This window comes from Schistocerca gregaria, chromosome 7 (assembly GCF_023897955.1).
Source record: "Schistocerca gregaria isolate iqSchGreg1 chromosome 7, iqSchGreg1.2, whole genome shotgun sequence".
Classification (NCBI taxonomy): domain Eukaryota; kingdom Metazoa; phylum Arthropoda; class Insecta; order Orthoptera; family Acrididae; genus Schistocerca; species Schistocerca gregaria.
The window spans coordinates 348,162,935-348,188,045 of NC_064926.1; the positions used below are offsets into that span (position 1 = coordinate 348,162,935).

The window sequence follows — 25,111 nt, forward strand, 5'->3', positions numbered from 1 at the left end:
TGGGATTTGAACCTGGGTCTACCGCTTTCTGTGAAGTTGCACTGGCCACTACGCCATTGGGCACAGTGGTCACAAAAGCATGGACCTACCCTAGCACATCTACCATCAAATCCAAATTCTCAGCTTATACCACACATATGCTTGCTTGTTTCTGTGTGTGTGTGTGTGTGTGTGTGTGTGTGTGTGCGCGCGCGTGTGCACTCGCACGCGCTCACGAGTGTATACCTGTCCTTTTTCCCCCTAAGGTAAGTCTTTCCGCTCCCGGAATTGGAATGACTCCTTACCCTCTCCCTTAAAACCCACATCCTTTCGTCTTTCCCTCTCCTTCCCTCTTTCCTGAAGAAGCAACCGTTAGTTGCGAAAGCTTGAATTTTGTGTTTGTGTTTGTGTGTCTGTATCAACATACCAACGCTTTCGTTTGGTAAGTTACATCATCTTTGTTTTTAGATATATTTTTCCCACGTGGAGTGTTTTCCTCTGTGTGTGGTGGCTGTTGTTTCAGATATATCCGAAAGAACTGACACCATTTCAATCCTCCTGCAGCCACTATGAATCAAGACACGAAAGAATGACATTAGCTGCCAGTGGGCTTTGAGTAGTGAGGCTAACGAGCATGGGGCACTACCTCAGTAGTGTGTTACAGAACCTGAGAATTGGGGTCTGTTGGGATGCATGCTATGGTAGTGGAGACCACTGTGCCTGGATGGCATAGTGGTCAGTGCAGCTGCCTAGTAAGTGGGAGACCTGGTTTCAAATCCCGGTCGGGCACAAATTTTCAGCATGCACCATTGATATAAATCAGTGCCCACTGGAAGTTAATGTCTTTAATCCTTTGTCTCAGTGTACTTTTGTTAACAATGTAATGAAAAGGATAGTTCCTACTCACCATATACAGGAGATGCTGAGTTGCAGACAGACACAACAAGAAGACTGTTGGGAAGTTACCTTTCAGCCAACAAGGCCTTTGTCAAAAATAGACAACTGACACATATGCACACACTCGCACAAACACAACTCACACATACATGACCACAGTCTCTGGCAGCTGAAGCCAGATTGGTTTGTCCTTGTTGGCTGAAAGCTAATTTTCCGACAGTCTTTTTGTTATTCCTTTCTGTAACTCAGCGTATCCACTGTATGGTGAATAGCAACTATCATTTTTGTTATATTGCTACATTCTATCCTGGATTTTCCACTGTTTACTTTTGTTAACCTGTGGTCATGTTTTTCAGTGAATGTTATACTGGAGCTTACAAATACAATTGTTGCTCCTGGTGCTGTTATCTCCCCTTATCTACGAGAAAGTGTCAAGCACTTAAAGCCAGATGTCAGACTGTGTGTGGAATCCTTAGACATATTTAAGAAATCAACTAGTGTACAGAAAAGTGGCGCAGTGTCAAATGAACAGTGTTTTTCTGCTGTTAACGAGTCTCAACTGAAGGAAGATGTTTGTTGCTCTAATGTAAATATGAGAAGTGCATATGGTTATTCTGACAGTGATGCTCCTAAACACTTTTTTCCATATGAAGATATGATAGAATATGCACAAGCTAATGATTGGGACACGTGTGGACTGGAGTCTAATCCAGTTCTTGAAGCTATTTCCAGAATACTACTTGCAGCTTTGCTGAAGCACACGGGATTGCTTTCAGTTGCTGTCAACAAGCAGATGTGAGTGTTTGTCATCTTCATTTTGTGTTTGCTAGTAATATAAGAAGTTACTGCAACTACTAAAATTTGAATTGTATTACAATAATTTTTTGTTTGCCATTTGACCACTACTGCTATAGAATTTTTACTGCTTTGGATTTATCTTAATCTGGAACCTTTCTAAGGGTGATGGTTACCTGTAGAGTCAGCAGTATGTATGATAGGCGTGTATGTGATGAAATATCAGCAAATTTTGTTTCAAGACAGATGCAACACTTAATTTACATCCACATCTTCATTTACATCTGCATTTGCATTTACATCTATATTCTGCAGACCACCATGAGGTGCACAGCATAGGGTACGTCCCACTTGCTGTTCGTATGTGTCATGACACATGTGAACAGCAAGATGACGTAATGTTTTGCACCATAAATGAAGTGCGAAAGTTTTGTTTTTCAATGTATAAAATCATCTGCAAGCCAGCCAATGAACTTGCAGATGAAAGGATCTATGCTGACAAAACGGCAACATAAAAAGCCTTGAAAATATGCCTAAAATAGCTAGAACAGATCTTAAAATCCTGCTGTATCATACAGTAAATAATATCTAAAGAACCCACTGATGATGGTTATATTTGTTGCTGAAACTAGTTTGGGAAATAAATAAGTAAATAAATAACAAATAGTGTTGTGCGTCAAAGCATATTCACATTTCCAGTATTGTTGTTTTTCTATGCAAGCACAGACCAAATGGAGAAGTTCCAAGATAAAGTTATCATCCTTACAATTAACAGACCCTACCTTTTCATTTTCCTCCTCTTGACTCCAGGCAAAACAGGTTTCCCATAAATAGGTGAAGTGAGACCCACTGGCTCAGTTTCAGTGAGAGACAGCACCTCAAACTTGTGGTTAGGAGGATTGGTACAACATCCTGAGTCCTCTCTGGTCCCCGTTCGCCCTGTACAAGACGACTCTCAGGAGCTCTTCCAAAACACCAATTTGCAGCAGTTGCCAATCGTTTGACAGTAGTCAGGGTGATTTCCAGCTGCTTACAAATGTCAACCAACTCATCCCTTGTTCGAGAACAGCATTCACAGTGGGGCTGAAATTGGGCTGGTGAATAAATAACATTAAATAAAGCCTGCTGATTGTCTTTTAATTTCTTGAGCTAAACAATTCCATATAAGAGTTGAAGCAACAGTTGCAGGAATCAAGACTTCTATTAAGATAGCACAAAAACCTGTGGTAAAAATTATTGATTTCCTAAAAATTTTGATGTCAGTTATAGTTGTTAGCAAATTGGAAAGCAGAGTTAATGTAAAATAAATGCAGATAATATATAGGGCTACTCCTCTTTAAGGGAAAACTGGATGTAACACAATATGTTAACTGGAACTGGAATATCTGCTACAGTAGCTAAATCACAATTGCCAATTTACTACAAATAGTTTGTAGATTGAAACTTCCTGTCAGATTAAAACTGTATGACCGACCGAGACTCGAACTCGGGACCTTCGCCTTTCGCGGGCAAGTGCTCTATCATCTGAGCTACCAAAGCACGACTCACGCCTGGTCCTCACAGCTCTACTTCTGCCAGTAACTTGTCTTCTACCTTCCAAACTTTACAGAAGCTCTCCTTGCAGAACTAGCTCTACTGAAAGAAAGGATACTGCGGAGACATGGCTTAGCTACAGACTGGGGGATGTTTCCAGAATGAGATTTTCAGTCTGCAGCGGAGTGTGCACTGATATGAAACTTCCTGGCGGATTAAAACTGTGTGCCCAACCAAGACTCGAACTCGGGACCTTTGCCTTTTGGGGGCAAGTGCTCGGAAGGTAGGAGATGAGATACTGGCAGAAGTAGAGCTGCGAGGACGGGGGTGAGCCGTGCTTCGTTAGCTCAGATGTTAGAGCACTTGCCCGCGAAAGGCAAGATTGTGGTTACTGTGAGACCTGAGAACATACCTTCATCATCATAATCATCTTCTTCTTCTTCTTTTTCTTCTTTTTTAATGTTCCCCACATCTTATGCTTCTAAAAATATAGTCTGCCCTTCATACCTCATTGTAAGTGTTGAGAACATTGTAGCATGAAACATGTAGGCTTTTAATGTTTCCTACAGAAATTTATGCTATTCTTGAGTATTTACCCAATTTTAAAGTCAGTTCGGTTCCAAGTGCACATGGACTCATGCAGACTGCTGTTTAAACATGGTATATGTTCATAAAAAGCCAAAGTATGCAGTATACATTCCCATGATTGGCTGCATGATGAAATTTATGCCTGCTCAACACTGTCCTCTCTGCACTCATCTTATTTATCAGCCAAGCTGGGTCACTTTTCCCCCTCCAACTTTCCATAATGCTATGTTTGAGCAGCAGTGAAACATGGATGGCAATATCTTCTAGGGTGCAGGTCATATGTAACAACAGCAACTAATACATTTTTGGGGGGGGGGGGGGGTGTAAGCTTGTCTTGTATTCAGGTAAATACGGTAATTCAACAAATAGAATTTTTACATTTAATTTTTTTGGTTATATATTCTGTTTTCTCCTACTGTACCACAACAGTTGGATGTTTCAAAGATCCCCATCTCTCGTACTGAGGAGCTGATAATTTAATTTAGATTAGATTATATATGAGACAAAATGGATACAATTGAGGCATTTCCAGTCTCATTCTAGGGGCTCATATGTATCACTTGTAATATTTAGCAAAACAACAGTGGCTACTCTGGCAGTGAGAATGTAAACTGCTCAGGAATAAATGATCCTTTTAAAGCCGTCTTATGAAGGTAATTTATCATTGCAGAACATTATGGGGTGTGCATATTATTGCAAGTAAAAAAATAAATCAGCTGTACTTTTACCGATCCCTCTGAAATATGGCTAAGTGAATTCCAGGTTAGATATTTGTAGGCCATTAATTTTTTTTGACATGATCCATGGGACTGCATTGTGTGACATATTCTCCTGTCTACAGCTAAATACACAGCTACAACACTGCTGTTAAGTAAAGTAAATTATTTTTAGCATGTAAGGCTACAGGAGAGGGCATATTTAGAATGTATTACATACTCAATTAGGATGTTATCTTGAGTCAGTGAGATGTTTGCATCATAATACAAGCTGTGGAATGAAACACTAATTTTTCTGTTGCATATGTATTTTTCTCAAAAACTATCATAGGCAACTGCCACAAAAATGACATCAAACTGTTACACAACTGATTCATCCAACTTCTATTAAAAATAAATAAATAAATTAATTAATTTTTTTTTAAGAAAATCTGTTTTATGATGGCTTCACCAAATGGCCTAGCACTGGCTCTTGTGCAGGGTCAAAATGGGCTCCAAAAAACTTGGGATTGTTCTGGGATACCTTCAGAACATTTTGGTATAAGGGCCCCGTGGTTTCTGGCAGCTCGCTACAGAGTTATTGCATTTTGTTTTGCTTCTTGCCCCAATTGGCTTTGTTTCTGTTTTGCAATGAATAGTACACAACAGTGATGTCAACAATCTGCAATGATTGTCTTGTTTGGAACTCAAATTGTTCTATTCACTTGCTGTAGACAGCGAAAAAGTCTACTTTACTCTTTGCTCTCAATCTTGCATTCAGTATTGCACAGTTCTGTTTAGGGATTTTGTTTTCCGGCATTGTTAACAGTGATGCACATCAGTACTATGGACAGGTTTACTGATGAAGAGTTGGCTGATATGCATTCCCTGAATGCAACGGAACAGCGATGTGATGATGTTATGCAGAGTTGTTCCTGCATCAACAGCAATCATGTCATAGCACTTTTGCATATGAAGGTTGTTGCAGCACTCTGTATTGTATGATGTATGTTTCTTCACTGTTGTGGAGATATTTTCATAGAAATAAGCAAAACCAAATAAATCATAATTACATTATTACTCTGTAACCAGCTTTCGAGACCGTGGGGGTCTTACACAGAAATACTCAGAAGGTATCCTGAACAATTTCTGGAATTTTGTCTGGTTCACCCTTTATAAATAAATAATAGTCAGGGATATTACACACATTTTGCTACTAGTAGGTTCTCTTCACTGAAGACTTAATATTGACAAAGTTATAAGTGTGTCAGCAAGTTCTACATAACAAAGTAAACATTTAAAATTACTACAGAAATTTGTGAAATTTTATGACTAAACAGTTGTCTTTGAAATATGCAAATTATAAGTAAAACACTTTATTGTTCCAGTTGCCTTCATTTACAAACATTCTAATGCTGAAAAATTATTAATTGAAACATAAAGATGTCTTAAAATCATGTTAAAGATTGTGAAGGGTTGGTGTACGTTTTGTATGATCAGCTGTGTCACTTTACAATGCATTCCAGAAACCTCTGTAGTACAAATTTGTGTATTCTATCCAAAAATTGTATTTGAAGCTTCTACATTAGCTGAACTGAAATATGTAAACAAGAAGCTGTGATGTATGTAATTTTATAAGTTTGCATATGGAATGAAATGATAAAAATTACCTTCTGTAGGTCATTAAATTAATTTAAATGATACCGAACAGTGAGTAATATGTGTGACAAATGTAGAACGACATAACTAAAATACAAACTATTGTATTTGTCACTTGAAAAATGTATTGCCTACTCCCATATGCATCTGGTATCAGATAGTCCTCTATACCACTCGTGCAATAAGCCATTTAAATCCCACTAGATACCATGGGAACATAGTTCTCACAGACTGTCATAGCATGAATTCTTGCATACTTGTTGACAGGAATGTGCAAAAATATCTACAATTTATTTCTCATATATTGTATGTTTTCTTTATTTGCTGCAGCTTCTGTACCATCAGCAGATACGATGCAGTATATGTCATTTATATTTGCCATTATTCAGGATGTTTGTAAATTAACATCCTTGTCTTGTTTGATTTGTGGTTGTGCTTTGATAGCATTTCATTTAATTTATTTGGCCATTCTCTTGCTCCACTAGAAATTTGACAAACTCAAGAAAATCATGAATATGTAATTAGATTTTGAGGAGAGGCTCTTTCCAGTATAAATTTATTTGTATGTTCTTCATGTACTTGTAGAGTCTCTTACATTAAATGTCATTGAATGGTATCCAATACCAGCAAAAGCTATTTGTGTGCACGCATGTGCACACACACACATATTCATCCTTGCAGTTTGTGAAACCAGACTTGATATTGTATATTTTAGAGTATAAATTAGTATATATTCCGACAATGACTTCTTTCCTATAGGGGCAGAGAAAACACAGTCATTTGTGAACTATATCGGCTGGTGTTCCAACAGCGCCAGAGACTCTTGTCATCAAAGAAACCAGAGAATAATTTGGAAACAGCTGATGACAGTGCATATCTTTCGGAGCACGAACACGAGCCAGAAGAAGAGAATGGACAAGATCGATTGGATGACACTGGTATGATGAACGCATTATTGTGTCTTAAATAAGTTGGTTTTTTTTTCATTATAATCTAGGTTATTGTCTTTTGCATACTATAATTGTAGAACTGAACCATCCATTGCGCTATGGACAAATTCCAACACAGTTTCAAACTGTTTTGATTGAAAACATTTTGACAGTCAACAGATTTTCTATCTCGAGTTCATGTAATTTTTCTGTAAATAGTATCTTTTTTTTTTTTAATTGTAGCAATTTGTTATTCTTACTTAATTCCAGTCAGCTATATGCCTTGTTCTAGATTTGGAGGATACTCACAATGATAGTGATGGGGTATTAATTGCAAATGATTTTGAAGACCAGTGTAAAGTGATTCTGAAACACTGTTTGTTCCTGCTCATTGTTTTAAAAGGACCAGATGATAGTGAAGAAAGTGATGTTCCTGAAACAGGGAAGTCTCAGCTACTACGTGATCCCAACTCAAGGTAATTGCAGCTGCATGAGTAATGTAATAAACCACAATGTGTAGGATTTGATGTGTGGTTGACCATGGGATATTTTGTGACAGTTCGTATAACTTTGATCTATAGTGATGTGTAATGTTTATGGGAGGAGGTGATGGATGGTCAAATGTTTTGTAAAATAATTTGTCTCAAAATAAGAAAGAAAATATATTAGAGAAACATTTGAACATGCCTTTGAATTATGCTTGAAATGACGTACAGCAGCTGAGATAGTCATATGTCAATGATGTAAGGAGACCACTGAATGAAATTCTGCCAGACAAATATCCTCTAGCACTCTTTAAAGAACTAAGATTTTAAGTTAAACATTGAAATTTAATTCAGTATTGGTATCTCATGTGCCATGCATGATTTCAAAGCGTCATTCACAGACACATCAAATGTTTCTCTAATCTATTTTATTTCTTATTCTTAGGCAAATCATTTCACAAAACATTTGACCTTTTTACAAGACTTAGAGCTATGTGGGTGGAATCTAAACCACACATGATACAGTTTAGAACCAACCAATCAAACTGTGACTTGATGAAGATTATTCACAAACATGAAGATATAGAAGAAATTAACTGAATGAAAAGCAACTGACCTAATAGAAAAGACTACACACGCACACACACACACACACACACACACACACACACACTCGTATGACTCATTATGCTGGCTGTACAGGCATTGGAGCTCGTCTCCAACTAGAAGTATTATCAAGTTCAACTGATGTGGACACACTAAAATTACCACTGAAAAGCTATTTTGAATATCTTATTAGGTTCAGTACTGATTTTTTGGGGAAACTCAGTTAACATAGTGTGGCTACTGAAGATAAAGAAAAAAATAATTTGGAATATGTATTCAGCATATGAGAGAACGATGTCACCCATTGTTTACAAATTTACAGCTGTTAACTCTCCCATATCACTATCGAGGGTTGTACAGTAAATAATGCCCCATCTTTTTTTTGCAATCGTTAATTTATACGAAAAAATCCTTTTAAGTGCTTCAAATTTATGTAGTTTACTGGATTCGATTAGTGTAGCATTCATTGAGCTAATCACAGATATTTGAAGATGCACTGTTCTGATCTTATCTTGGTTATAAGTTGAGTATGTGCTAGAGTATGGACCACCTTTAGGAAATGTCAGAAGACAGAATCCAGCTGTTCACCTCCGTTTACTGTTTCTGAGATATTGTCTATGAATAGTCCAAGATTGTTTCACATGAGTGGTTTTTCTTGAATGTGCTTCAGTTGCTCAAGTGAAACTTCTTAATTTTTCATATGATTCAGGATTCTGAAACAAATAAACATATGTGATATTGGTCTATGATTCTGTATATTATTTCTTTTACTGCTTTTGTAAACAGGAGTGACCTGTGCTCTTTACTTGTCTTGTGAGACTATTTGCTGTACAAGATATTCTCCATAAAACATAAGCAAGGAAGAGCAAGAAGGAGGTAATTCTCCTGCATGTTCAACGTAAATCTTGAATTCCCCCAGAACGTGATCCCTGGTCCACTTTGAGTTGCCCTAATTTTTTTTTCAATGTCAGTTGTATTTATATCATTGTGTATCACTTGTGAGTGTGTGTGGTAGTCAAACATTGGTGCTGTAGTAACCTCATGCATAAATACATTTTTAAATGCGACATTTGGCTTTTTTGCTTTCTGTGTGCTGTCTTCAGTTTAAACACGAGACAGATCTGTGAAAGACTGAATGCTGTGTTTGGATTCTAAATCAACTTTACCTCCCACTCTTCTCTCTAATACTAAATTGGTGCTCCCTTGATGCCTCAGAATGTGTCGTACCAACCAATCCCTTCTTCTAGTCAAGTTGTGGCACAAATTCCTCTTCTCCTCAATTCTGTTCAGTCCCTCCTAATTAATTACATGGTCTATCCATAAAATCTTCAGCATTGTACTGTAGCATCACATTTCAAAAGCTTCTATTCTCTTATCATATAAACTGTTTATCGTCCATGTTTCACTTCCATACATGGCCACCGTCTGAACAAATACTTTCAGAGATGACTTTCTGACACGTTTTAAATCTATACTTGATATTAACAAATTTCTCTTTTTCATAAACACTTTTCTCCCCATTGCCAGTCTACATTTTATATCCTTTCTACTTTGATCAGCATCGGTTATTTTGCTGCCTAAACAGTGAAATTTATTTAGTACTTTAAATGTCTCATTTTCTAACCTAATTCCCTCGGCATCACCTGATTTAATTCAACTACATTACATTATCCTTGTTTTGCTTTTGTTACATTCATCTTATATACTCCTTTCAAGACACTATCCATTCTGTTTAACTGCTCTTCCAAGTCATTTGCTGTCTCTGACAGAATAACAATGTCATCAGCAACCCTCAATGTATTTATTTCTCCTCCCTGGATTTTAATTCCTACTTCAAATTTTTCTTTTGTTTCCTTTACTGTTTGCTCAATATACAGATTGTATAGCAACAGGGGAGAGGCTACAACCCTGTCTCACTCCCTTCCCAACCACTGCTTCCCTTTCATGCCTCTTGACTCTCATAAATGCCATCTGGTTTCTGTACAAATTGTAAATAGCCTTTGGCTCCCTGTATTCTACCCCTGCCAGCTTCAGAATTTGAAAGAAAGTATTCCAGTCAACATTGTCAAAAGCTTTCTTTAAGCATACTAATGGTATAAATGTAGATTAGCCTTTCCTTAACCTATCCTCTAAGAAAAGTTGTAGGGTCAGTATTGCCTCATGCATTCCTACACTTCCACGGAATCCAAACTGGTTCTCCCTAAGGTAGGTTTCTACCAGTTTTTCCATTCATCTGTAAAGAATTTTTGTTAATATTTTTCACTTGTGACTTATTAAACTGATAGTTCGATAATTTTCACACTTGTCAGCAACTGCTTTCTTTGGAATTTGGATTATTATATTCTTCTTGAAGTCTGAGGGTGTCACCTGTCTCATACATCTTGCTGACCAGATGGAAGAGTTTTGTCGTGGCTGGCTCTCCCAAGGATTTTAGTAGTTCTAATGGAATGTTGTCTACTTCCGGAGCTTTGTTTCGACTTAGGTCTTTCAGTGCTCTGTCAAATTCTTCATGCAGTATCATATCTCCTATCTCATCTTCATCTATGTCCTCTTCCATTTCCATAATATTGCCCTCAAGTACATCGTCCTTGTACAGACCCTCTACATACTCCTTCACCTTTGTACTTTCCCTTCTTTACTTGGGACTGGTTTTTCATCTGTGCTCTTGATATTTATGCAGGTAGTTCTCTTATCTCCAAAGGTTTGTTTAATTTTCCTTTAGTCAGCAGCTGTCCTACCCCTAGTGATGTACGCTTCTACATCCTTACATTTGTCCTCTAGTGACTCCTGCTTAGCCAGTTTGCTCTTCATGTTGCTCTCATTTTTGAGACATTTTTATTCCTTTTTACCTGCTTCACTTACTGCATTTTTATATTTTTGCCTTTCATCAATTAAATTATGTATCTCTCGTGTTACTCAAGGATTTCTACAAGTCCTCATCTTTTTACCTAGTTGATTCTCTGCTGCCTTCACTATTTCATCTCTCAGAGCTACCCATTCTTCTTCTACTGTATTCTTTCCACCTGTTTTCATCAGTCATTCCCTAATATTCCCTCGAAACTCTCTACAACCTCTGGCCCTTCCAGTGTAAACAGAGCCCCTCTCGAAACTGTGCGCTGGACCGAGACTCAAACTCAGGACTGTTGCCTTCGTAGGCAAGTGCTCTACCATCTAAGCTACCCAAGCACGACTCACGATCAGGCACAGGTCCCGAGTTTGATTCTCGGCCTGGCACACAGTTTTAATCTTACAGGAAGTTTCATATCAGCACACACTCCGCTGCAGACTGAAAATATCATTCAGGTTCCATCTCCTAAAATTCCTACCTTTGTGCAGTTTCTTCAGCTTTAATCTACAGCTTATAACCAATAAATAGTGGGTAGAGCCCACATCTGCCCCTGGAAATCTCTTACAGCTTAAAACCTTCTGGTGTCTCCAGGTCTCTTCCATGTATACAGCCTTCTTTCATGTTTCGGAAACCAAGTGTTACCTATGATTAAGTTATGTTGTTGTTGTTGTCTTCAGTCCTGAGACTGGTTTGATGCAGCTCTCCATGCTACTCTATCCTGTGCAAGCTGCTTCATCTCCCAGTACCTATTGCAACCTACATCCTTCTTAATCTGCTTAGTGTACTGATCTCTCGGTCTCCCTCTACGATTTTTACCCTCCACGCTGCCCTCCAATGCTAAATTTGTGATCCCTTGATGCCTCAAAACATGTCCTACCAACCGATCCCTTCTTCTAGTCAAGTTGTGCCACAAACTTCTCTTCTCCCCAATCCTATTCAATACCTCCTCATTAGTTACGTGATCTATCCACCTTATCTTCAGTATTCTTCTGTAGCACCACATTTCGAAAGCTTCTATTCTCTTCTTGTCCAAACTAGTTATCGTCCATGTTTCACTTCCATACATGGCTACACTCCAAACAAATACTTTCAGAAACGACTTCCTGATACATAAATCTATATTCGATGTTAACAAATTTCTCTTCTTCAGAAACGCTTTCCTTGCCATTGCCAGTCTACATTTTATATCCTCTCTACTTCGACCATCATCAGTTATTTTACTTCCTAAATAGCAAAACTCCTTTACTACTTTAAGTGTCTCATTTCCTAATCTAATTCCCTCAGCATCACCCGATTTAATTTGACTACATTCCATTATCCTAGTTTTGCTTTTGTTAATGTTCATCTTATATCCTCCTTTCAAGACACTGTCCATTCCGTTCAACTGCTCTTCCAAGTCCTTTGCCGTCTCTGACAGAATTACAATGTCATCGGCGAACCTCAAAGTTTTTACTTCGTCTCCATGAATTTTAATACCTACTCCAAATTTTTCTTTTGTTTCCTTTACTGCTTGCTCAATATACGGATTGAATAACATCGGGGAGAGGCTACAACCCTGTCTCACTCCTTTCCCAACCACTGCTTCCCTTTCATGCCCCTCGACTCTTATTACTGCCATCTGGTTTCTGTACAAATTATAAATAGCCTTTCGCTCCCTGTATTTTACCCCTGCCACCTTTAGAATTTGAAAAAGAGTATTCCAGTCAACATTGTCAAAAGCTTTCTCTAAGTCTACAAATGCTAGAAACATAGGTTTGCCTTTTCTTAATCTTTCTTCTAAGATAAGTCGTAAGGTCAGTATTGCCTCACGTGTTCCCACATTTCGACGGAATCCAAACTGATCCTCCCCGAGGTCTGCATCTACCAGTTTTTCCATTCGTCTGTAAAGAATTCGCGTTAGTATTTTGCAGCCGTGGCTTATTAAACTGATAGTTCGGTAATTTTCACATCTGTCAGCACCTGCTTTCTTTGGGATTGGAATTATTATATTCTTCTTGAAGTCTAAGGGTATTTCGCCTGTCTCATACATCTTGCTCACCAGCTGGTAGAGTTTTGTCAGGACTGGTTCTCCCAAGGCCGTCAGTAGTTCTAATGGAATGTTGTCTACTCCGGGGGCCTTGTTTCGACTCAGGTCTTTCAGTGCTCTGTCAAACTCTTCACGCAGTATCGTATCTCCCATTTCGTCTTCATCTACATCCTCTTCCATTTCCATAATATTGTCCTCAAGTACATCGCCCTTGTATAAACCTTCTATATACTCCTTCCACCTTTCTGCCTTCCCTTCTTTGCTTAGAACTGGGTTGCCATCTGAGCTCTTGATATTCATACACATGGTTCTCTTCTCTCCAAAGGTCTCTTTAATTTTCCTGTAGGCAGTATCTATCTTACCCCTAGTGAGATAAGCTTCTACATCCTTAGATTTGTCCTCTAGCCATCCCTGTTTAGCCATTTTGCACTTCCTGTCGATCTCATTTTTGAGACGTTTGTATTCCTTTTTGCCTGCTTCATTTACTGCATTTTTATATTTTCTCCTTTCATCAATTAAATTCAATATTTCTTCTGTTACCCAAGGATTTCTAGCAGCCCTCGTCTTTGTACCTACTTTATCCTCTGCTGCCTTCACTACTTCATCCCTCAGAGCTACCCATTCTTCTTCTACTGTATTTCTTTCCCCTATTCCTGTCAATTGTTCCCTTATCCTCTCCCTGAAACTCTGTACAACCTCTGGTTCTTTCAGTTTATCCAGGTCCCATCTCCTTAATTTCCCACATTTTTGCAGTTTCTTCAGTTTTAATCTACAGGTCATAACCAATAGATTGTGGTCAGAGTCCACATCTGCCCCTGGAAATGTCTTACAACTTAAAACCTGGTTCCTAAATCTCTGTCTTACCATTATATAATCTATCTGATACCTTTTAGTATCTCCAGGGTTCTTCCACGTATACAACCTTCTTTCATGATTCTTAAACCAAGTGTTAGCTATGATTAAGTTGTGCTCTGTGCAAAATTCTACTAGGCGGCTTCCTCTTTCATTTCTTAGCCCCAATCCATATTCACCTACTATGTTTCCTTCTCTCCCTTTTCCTACACTCGAATTCCAGTCACCCATTACTATTAAATTTTCGTCTCCCTTCACTATCTGAATAATTTCTTTTATTTCATCATACATTTCTTCAATTTCTTCATCATCTGCAGAGCTAGTTGGCATATAAACTTGTACTACTGTAGTAGGTGTGGGCTTCGTATCTATCTTGGCCACAATAATGCGTTCACTATGCTGTTTGTAGTAGCTTACCCGCATTCCTATTTTCCTATTCATTATTAAACCTACTCCTGCATTACCCCTATTTGATTTTGTGTTTATAACCCTGTAGTCACCTGACCAGAAGTCTTGTTTCTCCTGCCACCGAACTTCACTAATTCCCACTATATCTAACTTTAACCTATCCATTTCCCTTTTTAAATTTTCTAACCTACCTGCCCGATTAAGGGATCTGACATTCCACGCTCCGATCCGTAGAACGCCAGTTTTCTTTCTCCTGATAACGACATCCTCCTGAGTAGTCCCCGCCCGGAGATCCGAATGGGGGACTATTTTACCTCCGGAATATTTTACCCAAGAGGATGCCATCATCATTTAATCATACAGTAAAGCTGCATGTCCTCGGGAAAAATTACGGCTGTAGTTTCCCCTTGCTTTCAGCCGTTCGCAATACCAGCACAGCAAGGCCGTTTTGGTTAATGTTGCAAGGCCAGATCAGTCAATCATCCAGACTGTTGCCCCTGCAACTACTGAAAAGGCTGCTGCCCCTCTTCAGGAACCACACGTTTGTCTGGCCTCTCAACAGATACCCCTCCGTTGTGGTTGCACCTACGGTACGGCCATCTGTATCGCTGAGGCACGCAAGCCTCCCCACCAACGGCAAGGTCCATGGTTCATGGGGGGAGGGATTAAGTTATGCCCTGTGCAAAATTTTACCAGGCGGTTTCCTCCTTCATTCCTTATCCCCAGTCCATATTCATCTACTACTTTTCCTCCTCTTCCTTTTCCTACTGTCAAATTCGAGTCCTTCATTTGCCAGTGGTGCAAACATAATAAACTTCAGATGACGCTACTCAAAACAGTTCATATACTACTCAAAGGAACACTAAAAAGTAATACTGCCATAGAACTACACGGCATTAGCATATGCAGACAATGGAAAACATGATATCTTGGTGTGTAGCTGGACGAATGACTGTCATTTGCCAAACATATCAGAACAACGACTGATAGGGCTGCCAAGATCATGCACAATATGGCCAGACTCAACATAACACTCTTCATGGCACCTTTACACTCACTGTGAACTTACCATTGTGAACTCTTTGAGACTGTGGTCTGTTTTGCAGCCAGTGCACGGGCCTACTGAGCACGTGTGGTGCTGAATCTGAACGTCGTGTGGCGAGGGCAGAGAAGTTCCATGATAAGGCTGTCAGGAGCTTTCAACCGTCAGTGGAACCACTATATGTGGTGCTTGGAACTTTCCCTATCATAACCATTCAGTTTTAGGCTACAATGTACTGGCTGAGGAGGAGGAGACAGGAGAATGTAATCGAGATTCTTGGACATGATATAATCGAGCAGCACCAAATCGTTAAATGGTGGGTGGATAATGGCAAAGGGAATGAGAATTAAGCAATAAGGGCCATAGGGTATATCAGTTCTTCCTGGACATCAGGGAATGTCTGAGACTGAGCTACATCAATCTCAGCCAAGGTGTGGTTCACTTTCTGACAGGTCACGGCCCTTACCCTGCACACTTACATTGCGGAGGCCACAGCCAGAATGTTGCTGGTAAATGTGAGTAACATGGATCCCCAGAACACATACTTTTTCACTGTCACCAATGCAGAGCGGCACACCAGACACCAACATAATAGTTATAGAATTTTTGTAAATGGTATTTAGAAATATTAATCCATAAATTATACTGTAGCGAACTGTACAGGTTGCACCCATCTGCAGGTGGTCGCTCATGTCAGCACCAATGATGTGTGTCGCTATGGATCGGAGGAAATCCTCCCTGCCTTCCGAGAGCTATCTGATTTGGTGAAGACTGCCAGTCTCGCTAGTGGGATGAAAGCAAAGCTCACCATCTGCAGCATCGTTGACAGCACTGACTACGGACCTTTGGTACAGAGCCGAGTGGAGGGTATGAATCAGAGGCTGAGACGGTTCTGCGACCGTGTGGGCTGTAGTTCCTCGACTTGCGCCATAGGGTGGTGGGGTTTCAGGTTTCGCTGGATAGGTCAGGAGTCCACTACACGCAGCAGGCGGCTACACGGGTAGCAGGGGTTGTGTGGCGTGGACTGGGCAGGTTTGTAGGTTAGATGGCTTCGGGCAAGTATAGAAAGGGCAACAGCCTCAAAGGGTGCGGGGAAAAGTCAGGACATGCGAGGACCAAGCAGCAATCGGTATTGTAATTGTAAATTGTCGAAGCTGCATTGGTAAAGTACCGGAACTTCAAGTGCTGATAGAAAGAACTGAAGCTGAAATCGTTATAGGTACAGAAAACTGGCTGAAGCCAGAGATAAATTCTGCCGAAATTTTTTCAAAGGCACAGACGGTGTTTAGAAAGGATAGATTGCATGCAACCGGTGGTGGTGTGTTCGTCGCTGTTAGTAGTAGTTTATCCTGTAGTGAAGTAGAAGTGGATAGTTCCTGTGAATTATTATGGGTGGAGGTTACACTCAACAACCGAGCTAGGTTAATAATTGGCTCCTTTTACCGACCTCCCGACTCAGCGGCATTAGTGGCAGAACAACTGAGAGAAAATTTGGAATACATTTCACATAAATTTTCTCAGCATATTATAGTCTTAGGTGGAGATTTCAATTTACCAGATATAGACTGGGACACTCAGGTGTTTAGGACGGGTGGTAGGAACAAAGCATCGAGTGACATTATACTGAGTGCACTATCCGAAAATTACCTTGAGCAATTAAACAGAGAACCGACTCATGAAGATAACATCTTGGACCTACTGAAAACAAACAGTCCCAAACTTTTCGACTCTGTAAGTGCAGAGCATGGAGTGAGTGGTCATAAGGCGGTTGCAGCATCCCTGAATATGGAAGTTAATATGATTATAAAAAAAGGGAGGAAGGATTATCTGTTTAGCAAGAGTAATAGAAGGCAGATTTCAGACTACCTAAAAAATCAAAACGAAAATTTCTGTTCTGGCACTGACAGTGCTGAGTGTTTGTGGAAAAAGTTCAAGGCAATCGTAAAATGCGTTTTAGACAGGTACGTGCCGAGTAAAACTGTGAGGGATGGGAAAAACCCACCGTGGTTCAACAACAAAGTTAGGAAACTACTGCAAAAGCAAAGAGAGCTTCACTCCAAGTTTAAACGCAGCCAAAACCTCTCAGACAAACAGACCCTAAACGATGTCAAAGTTAGCGTAAGGAGGGCTATGCATGAAGCTTTCAGTGTATTCGAAAGTAAAATTCTATGCACCGACTTGACAGAAAATCCTAGGAAGTTCTGGTCTTAGGTTAAATCAGTAAGTGCCTCGAAACAGCATATCCGGACACTCCGGGGTGATGATGGCATTGAAACAGAGGATGACATGCATAAAGCTGAAATACTAAACACCTTTTTCCAAAGCTATTTCACAGAGGAAGACCGCACTGCAGTTCCTTCTCTAAATCCTTGCACAAACGAAAAAATCGCTGACATCGAAATAAGTGTCCAAGGAATAGAAAAGCAACTGGAATCACTCAACAGAGGAAAGTCCACTGGACCTGACAAGATACCAATTCGATTCTACACAGGGTATGCGAAAGAACTTGCCCCCCTTCTAACAGCCGTGTACCGCAAGTCTCTAGAGGAACGGAAGGTTTCAAATGATTGGAAAAGATCACAGGTAGTCCCAGTCTTCAAGAAGGGTCGTCGAGCAGATGCGCAAAACTATAGACCTATATCTCTGACGTTGATCTGTTGTAGAATTTTAGAACATGATTTTTGCTCGAGTATCATGTCGTTTTTGGAAACCCGGAATCTACTCTGTAGGAATCAACATGGATTCCAGAAACAGTGATCGTGTGAGACCCAACTCACTTTATTTGTTAATGAGACCCAGAAAATATTAGATACAGGCTCCCAGGTAGATGTTATTTTCCTTGACTTCCAGAAGGCATTCGATACAGTTCCGCACTGTTGCCTGATAAACAAAGTAAGAGCCTACGGAATATCAGACCAGCTGTGTGGCTGGATTTAAGAGTTTTTAGCAAACAGAACACAGCATGTTGTTATCAATGGCGTGCCACAAGGGAGTGTTATGGGACCATTGCTTTTCACAATATATATAAATGACCTAATAGATAGTGTCGGAAGTTCCATGCGGCTTTTCGCAGATGATGCTGTAGTATACAGAGAAATTGCAGCATTAGAAAATTGTAGCGAAATGCAGGAAGATCTGCAGCAGATAGGCACTTGGTGCAGGGAGTGGCAACTGACTCTCAACATAGACAAATGTAATGTATTGCGCATACATAGAAAGAAGGATCCTTCATTATATGATTATATGATAGTGGAACAAACACTGGTAGCAGTTACTTCTGTAAAATATCTGGGAGTATGCGTGCAGAATGATTTGAAGTGGAATGATCATATAAAATTAATTGTTGGTAAGGCGGGTACCAGGTTGAGATTCATTGGGAGAGTCCTTAGAAAATGTAGTCCATCAACAAAGGAGGTGGCTTACAAAACACTCGTTCAACCTATACTGGAGTGTTGCTCATCAGTGTGGGATCCATACCAGATCGGGTTGATGGAGGAGATTGAGAAGATCCAAAGAAGAGTGGCGCGTTTCGTCACAGGGTTATTTGGTAACCGTGATAGCGTTATGGAGATGTTTAGCAAACTCAAGTGGCAGACTCTTCAAGAGAGGCGCTCTGTATCGCGGTGTAGCTTGCTTGCCAGGTTTTGAGAGGGTGCATTTGTGGATGAGGTATGGAATATATTGCTTCCTCCTACTTATACCTCCCGAGGAGATCACGAATGTAAAATGAGAGAGATTCGAGCGCGCACGGAGGCTTTTAGACAGTCGTTCTTCCCGTAAACCACACGCGACTGGAACAGAAAAGGGAGGTAATGACAGTGGCATGTAAAGTGCTCTCCACCACACACCGTTGGGTGGCTTTCAGAGTTTAAATGTAGATGTAGATGTAGAACTACGATTGGAAAGCTCTAAGTAGCTCCAAGGCTTTCAGACCAGGCTGGCTCAGATAGATTAACATCTCTCTCTCTCTCTCTCTCTCTCTCTCTCTCTCTCTCTCTCTCTCTCTCTCTCTCTCTTGTACTATCCAAGTTGTTCCTTTCTTCTATCATCATATCATCTTAAAATTTGAATATTTTTTGTTTCTTTCTTATCAATTTCTAATGTATTTTTAATTTAGTGTTACTTCCATTGTAATTCCTGAAAACAATAATTGCTGTTTTTAATATGGAATATGTTTTGTAATCTACATGATTAAAGCTGAAGAAACTGCAAAAAGCTGGGAATTTAAGGAGATGGGACCTGGATAAACTGAAAGAACCAGTGGTTGTACTGAGTTTCAGGGAGAGCATAAGGGAACAATTGGCAGGAATGGGGGAAAGAAATACATTAGAAGATGAATGGGTAGCTTTGAGGAATGAAATAGTGAAGGCAGCAGAAGATCAAGTAGGTAAAAACACGAGGGCTAGTAGAAATCCTTGGGTAACAGAAGAGATACTGAATGTAATTGATGAAAGGAGAAAATACAAAAATGCAGCAAGTGAAGCTGGCAGAAAGGAATACAAACGTCTCAAAAATGAGATCGACAGGAAGTGCAAAATGCCTAAGCAGGCATGGCTAGAGGACAAGTGTAAGGGTGTAGAGGCTTATCTCATGAGGGATTAGATAGATACTGCCCACGGGAAAATTAAAGAGACCTTTGGAGAAAAGAGAACTACTTGCATGAATATCAAGAGCTTTGATGGAAACCCAGTTCTAAGCAAAGAAGGGAAAGCAGAAAGGTGGAAGGAGTCTATAGAGGGTCTATACAGGGGCTATGTTCTTGAGGACAATATTACTGAAATGGAAGAGGAGGTAGATGAAGATGAAATGGGAGATATGATACTGCGTGAAGAGTTTGACAGAGCACTGAAAGACCTAAGTCAAAACAAGGCCAGTCCTGACAAAACTCTACCATCTGGTGAGCAAGATGTATGAGACAGGCAACTTCAAGAAGACTCGGACTTCAAGAAGAATATAATAATTCCAAACCCAAAGAAAGCCGGTGTTGACAGATGTGAAAATTACCGAACTACCAGTTTAATAAGTCACAGCTGCAAAATACTAACACGAATTCTTTACAGACGAATGGAAAAACTGGTAGAAGCTGACCTCGGGGAAGATCAGTTTGGATTCCGTAGAAATGTTGGAATATGTGAGGCAATACTGACCCTACAACTTATCTTAGAAGACTTAGAGAAAGATTTTGACAATGTTGACTGGAATACTCTCTTTCAAATTCTCAAGGTGGCAGGGGTAAAATACAGGGAGCGAAAGGCTATTTACAATTTGTACAGAAAGCAGATGACAGTCATAAGAGTCGAGGGGCATAAAAGGGAAGCAGTGGTTGGGAAAGGAGTGAGACAGGGTTTTAGCCTCTCCCCAATGCTATTCAATCTGTATATTGAGCAAGCAGTAAAGGAAACAAAAGAAAAGTTTGGAGTAGGTATTAAAATCCATTGAGAAGAAATAAAAACTTTGAGGTTTGCCGATGACATTGTAATTCTGTCAGAGATAGGAAAGGACTTGGAAGAGCAGTTGAATGGAATGGACAGTGTCTTGAAAGGAGGGTATAAGATGAACATCAACAAAAGCAAAACAAGGATAATGGAATGTAGTCGAATTAAGTCGGGTGATGCTGAGAGAATTAGATTAGGAAATGAGACACTTAAAATAGTAAAGGAGTTTTGCTATTTGGGGAACAAAATAACTGATAATGGTCGAAGTAGAGAGGATATAAAATGTAGACTGGCAATGGCAAGGAAAGCATTTCTGAAGAAGAGAAATTTGTTAACATCGATTATAGATTTAAGTGTCAGGAAATTGTTTCTGAAAGTATTTGTATGGAGTGTACCCATGTATGGAAGTGAAACATGGACGATAAATAGTTTATACAAGAAGAGAATAGTAGCTTTCGAAATGTGGTGTTCGAGAAGAATGCTGAAGATTAGATGGGTAGATCACATAACTAATGAGGAAGTATTGAATCGAATTGGGGAGAAGAGGAGTTTGTGGCACAACTTGACTAGAAGAATGGATCGGTTGGTAGGACATGTTCTGAGGCATGAAGGGATCACCAGTTTAGTACTGGAGGACAGCGTGGAGGGTAAAAATCGTAGAGGGAGACCAAGAGATGAATACACTAAGCAGATTCAGAAGGTTGTAGGCTGCAGTAGGTACTGGGAGATGAAGAAGCTTGCACAGGATAGAGTAGCATGGAGAGCTGCATCAATCCAGTCTCAGGACTGAAGACCACAACAACAACAACAATCTACATGAAAAGCTGTAAAATGAACAACCTGTTACAAAATGGCAACAGGTCTCTAAATGAGCAGCAAATCAACTCAAATCAAAATCAAATTCCCCATGGCTATTGAATTTTTGTCTTCCATAACTGTCTGAATAATTTCTTTTATCTCGTAATACATTTCTTCAATCTCTCAATCATCTGTGGAGCTAGTTGTCATATAAACTTGTACTACTGTGGTAGGCATGGGCTTTGTGTCTATCTTTTCTGCAATAATGCATTTGCTCTGCTTTTCATAGTAACTTATGCATGTTCCAATTATTTTATTTATTATTAAACTTACTTCTGCATTACCTCTATTTGATTTTGTATTTATAACCCTGTATTTACCTCGACCAGAAGTTCTGTTCCTCCTGCCACCAAACTTCAGTAATTCGCACTGTATCTATCTATAATGTATCCATTTCCATTTTTAAATTTTCTAATCTAACTGCCTGATTAAGAGATCTGACATTCCACACTCTGATCCATAGAACACCAGTTTTGTTTCCCCTGATAACAATATCCTCTTGAGTAGTTCCTGCCCGGAGATCCGAATGGGGAACTATTTTACCTCTGGTATATTTCATCCAAGAGGACGCCATCGTCATTTAATCATACATTAAACCTGTGTGCCCTTGGAAAAAAATTGCGACACGGTTTCTCCATAGTTTTATACAACAATTTGTGGAATGTATTTCATCAGTTTTAAAAACAATCACAAATGTGTAACAGCAAGTAAAGACTCATAAAAAAATTGAAATTGGTATCTGGGTACAAGGTAATTGAGCTACACTGAAGTGCCAGAGAAATTAAGTATAGGCATACATATTAAAATGACAGAGATAAGTAAACAGGCAGAATACGCCACTGCAGTATGCAGCACCTAGATAAAACAAAAAGTATCTGGCATAGCTGTTGGATTGGTTACTGCTGCTACAATGGACTGTATCAAAATTTGAGTGAGTCTCAATGTGGTTCTATAGTTGGTGCACGGGCAGTGGGACACAGCATCTCCGAGGTAGCGATAAAGTGGGGATTTTCCTGTATGACCATTTCACAAGTGTACTGTGAATGTCAGGAATCCAGTAAAACATCAAATCTCCAACATAGCTGCAGCCAGATAAAGATCTTGCAAGAATGGGATCTACGATGAATGAAGAGAATCATTCAACGTGACAGAAGTGCAACCCATTCGCAAATTTCAGCAGATTTCAATGCTGGGCCATCAACAAGTGTCAGCATGCAAACCATTCAATGAAAAATCATCGATATGGGCTTTTGGAGCATTGATGACTGCAAGATACAAACCTTAACACCTCACCTGGTTTGTTGATGACTGGAGACATGTTGGCTAGTTGGATGAGTCTCTTTTCAAATTGTGTTGAGCGGATGGATGTGACGTCTATGAAGACAACCTTATGAATCCATGAACCCTGTACGTCAGCCGGGGACTGTTCAGGCTGGTGGAAGCTCTGTAATGGTGTGGGGCATGTGCAGTTGGAGTGATATGTATGACTCTGACAGGTGGCACATACATAAGCATCCTGTCTGATCATCTGCAGCCATTCGTGTCCATTGTGCATTCTGATAGACTTTGGCAATTCCAGCAGGACAATGCGATGCCCTAAATGCCCAGAATTGCTACAGAGTAATTTCAGGAACACTCTTGTGAGTTTAAACACTTCAACTGGCCACCAAACACCCCAGACATGAACGTTATTGATTATATCTGGGATGCCTTCAATGTGCTGTTGAGAAGAGATCTCCATCCCCTTGTACTCTTACAGATTTATGAACAGCCCTGCAGGATTCATGGTGTCAGTTCCCTCCAGCACTACTTCAGACATTAGCGGAGTCCATGCCATATCTTGTTGCAGCACTTCTGCTTTCTCATGGGGCCCTACACAGTATTAGGCAGGTGTACCAATTTCTTTGGCTCTTCTGTTTAGTCAGTACAGTGAAAGGCATTGTATTACAGCATGTGGAGGTCTGTGTTTTCTTATGTAGCCAATGAGCACAGTGACTTCTTAATGTATTGCTTGTAAACTTTTTCTTGTTCATTGCACTGAGCAGTCAAAGTGGAGCATTCTGCAATATTGCCTAAGTGCGCCGTTAACACTTCTTGTTGTAGTGAAAACTCTGAAGATTTCATGAAAGTGTGTATATACAAACAAGTTTTCCTTCACTTGTGGTACTTATTTGTATCAATGAATATGAAACTAAGTTAAGCCTGCTGTGATTTCAGCAGTCTGTTACATTTATAAAAGCTTGTCTGCTGTCATGATGCATCTGGATTCTGCCGACAGGCTCTGAGCAGAACTACTGTAAGTAAAATTGAGCTGCTCATAAGCCACACATCACTCCAGTAAATGCCAAACGGTGTCTCGCTTGGTGTAAGGAGCGTAAACTTTGGACGACTGAACAGTGGAAAAACGTTGGGTGGAGTGACGAATCATGGTACACAATGTGGTGATCCGATAGCAGGTTGTGGATATGGCAAATGCCAAGTGAACATCATCTGCCAGCATGTGTAGTGCCAATTGTAAAATTCGGAATCGGTGGTGTTACGGTGTGGTCATGTTTTTCAGGGAGGGGGCTTGCAATCCTTGCTGGTTTGCATGGCACAATCACAGCACAGGCCTACATTGATGTTTTAAGCACCTTCTTGCTTCCCACTGTTGAAGAGCAATTCAGGGATGGCAATTGCATCTGTTCATAGTGCATGGCCTGTGGTGGAGTGGTTACATGACAATAACATCCCTGTGATGGACTGGCCTGCAAAAAGTCCTGACCTGAATCGTATAGAATACCTTTGGGATGTTTTGTAACGTCAACTTCATGCCAGGCCTCGCTGACTGACATCGATACCTGTTCTCAGTGCAGCAATCCATGAAGAATGGGCTGCCATTCCCTAAGAAACCTTCAAGCACCTGGTTGCATGTATGCCTGTGAGTGTGGAAGCTGTCATCAAAACTAAGAATGGGCCAACACCATATTGAATTCCAGCATTAGCGATGAATGGCACTACGAGCTTGTAAGTCATTTTCAGCCTGGTGTGTGGATACTTTTTATCACACAGTGCATATAAGTACATAAATTAAACATAAGTGGAAGCCTTGCTCTGTCCTTTTGCTATACACCGATCATATCAGCTGTACTTTGGAACAAGCTGTCAAGTAAGCTTGCTGTTTATCACTCTATATGCTAGAAGCCACCTTATTAGCATGAATTCACCATGCTAAATAGGTATTGTCTGCAGGTGGAAAACAAACATATGATGTGATGTAATCTGGCAGTTTCCACTGTATTTCACAATTTTCAGTTTATTTCACCATGTATGTTGTAAAGTTGTGCTGTTTTTGAGGTGAAATCAAAATGAAAGTACCCTTAAAACTGCATATTTTAAGGTATAATTTGTGGCAGTAGTGTGTTGGGAAAAGGCTTAATTACCTCTTACATCATTAGCGGAAGTTAGTGTTTTCAGTTACATACATAAAATTTTTG

At 39.9% G+C, this 25,111-nt stretch overlaps 1 protein-coding gene across 1 annotated transcript in view; it reads left to right on the plus strand.

Annotated features, from left to right (window-relative positions):
* The window catches only part of LOC126282514 (probable E3 ubiquitin-protein ligase HERC1), a 715,173-nt gene that overhangs the window by 203,615 nt on the left and 486,447 nt on the right, over positions 1 to 25,111 (plus strand). The window contains 3 exon segments of the mRNA XM_049982172.1: positions 1,233 to 1,671; positions 6,906 to 7,084; positions 7,368 to 7,551. Coding sequence (XP_049838129.1) covers positions 1,233 to 1,671; positions 6,906 to 7,084; positions 7,368 to 7,551 — 802 coding nt within the window.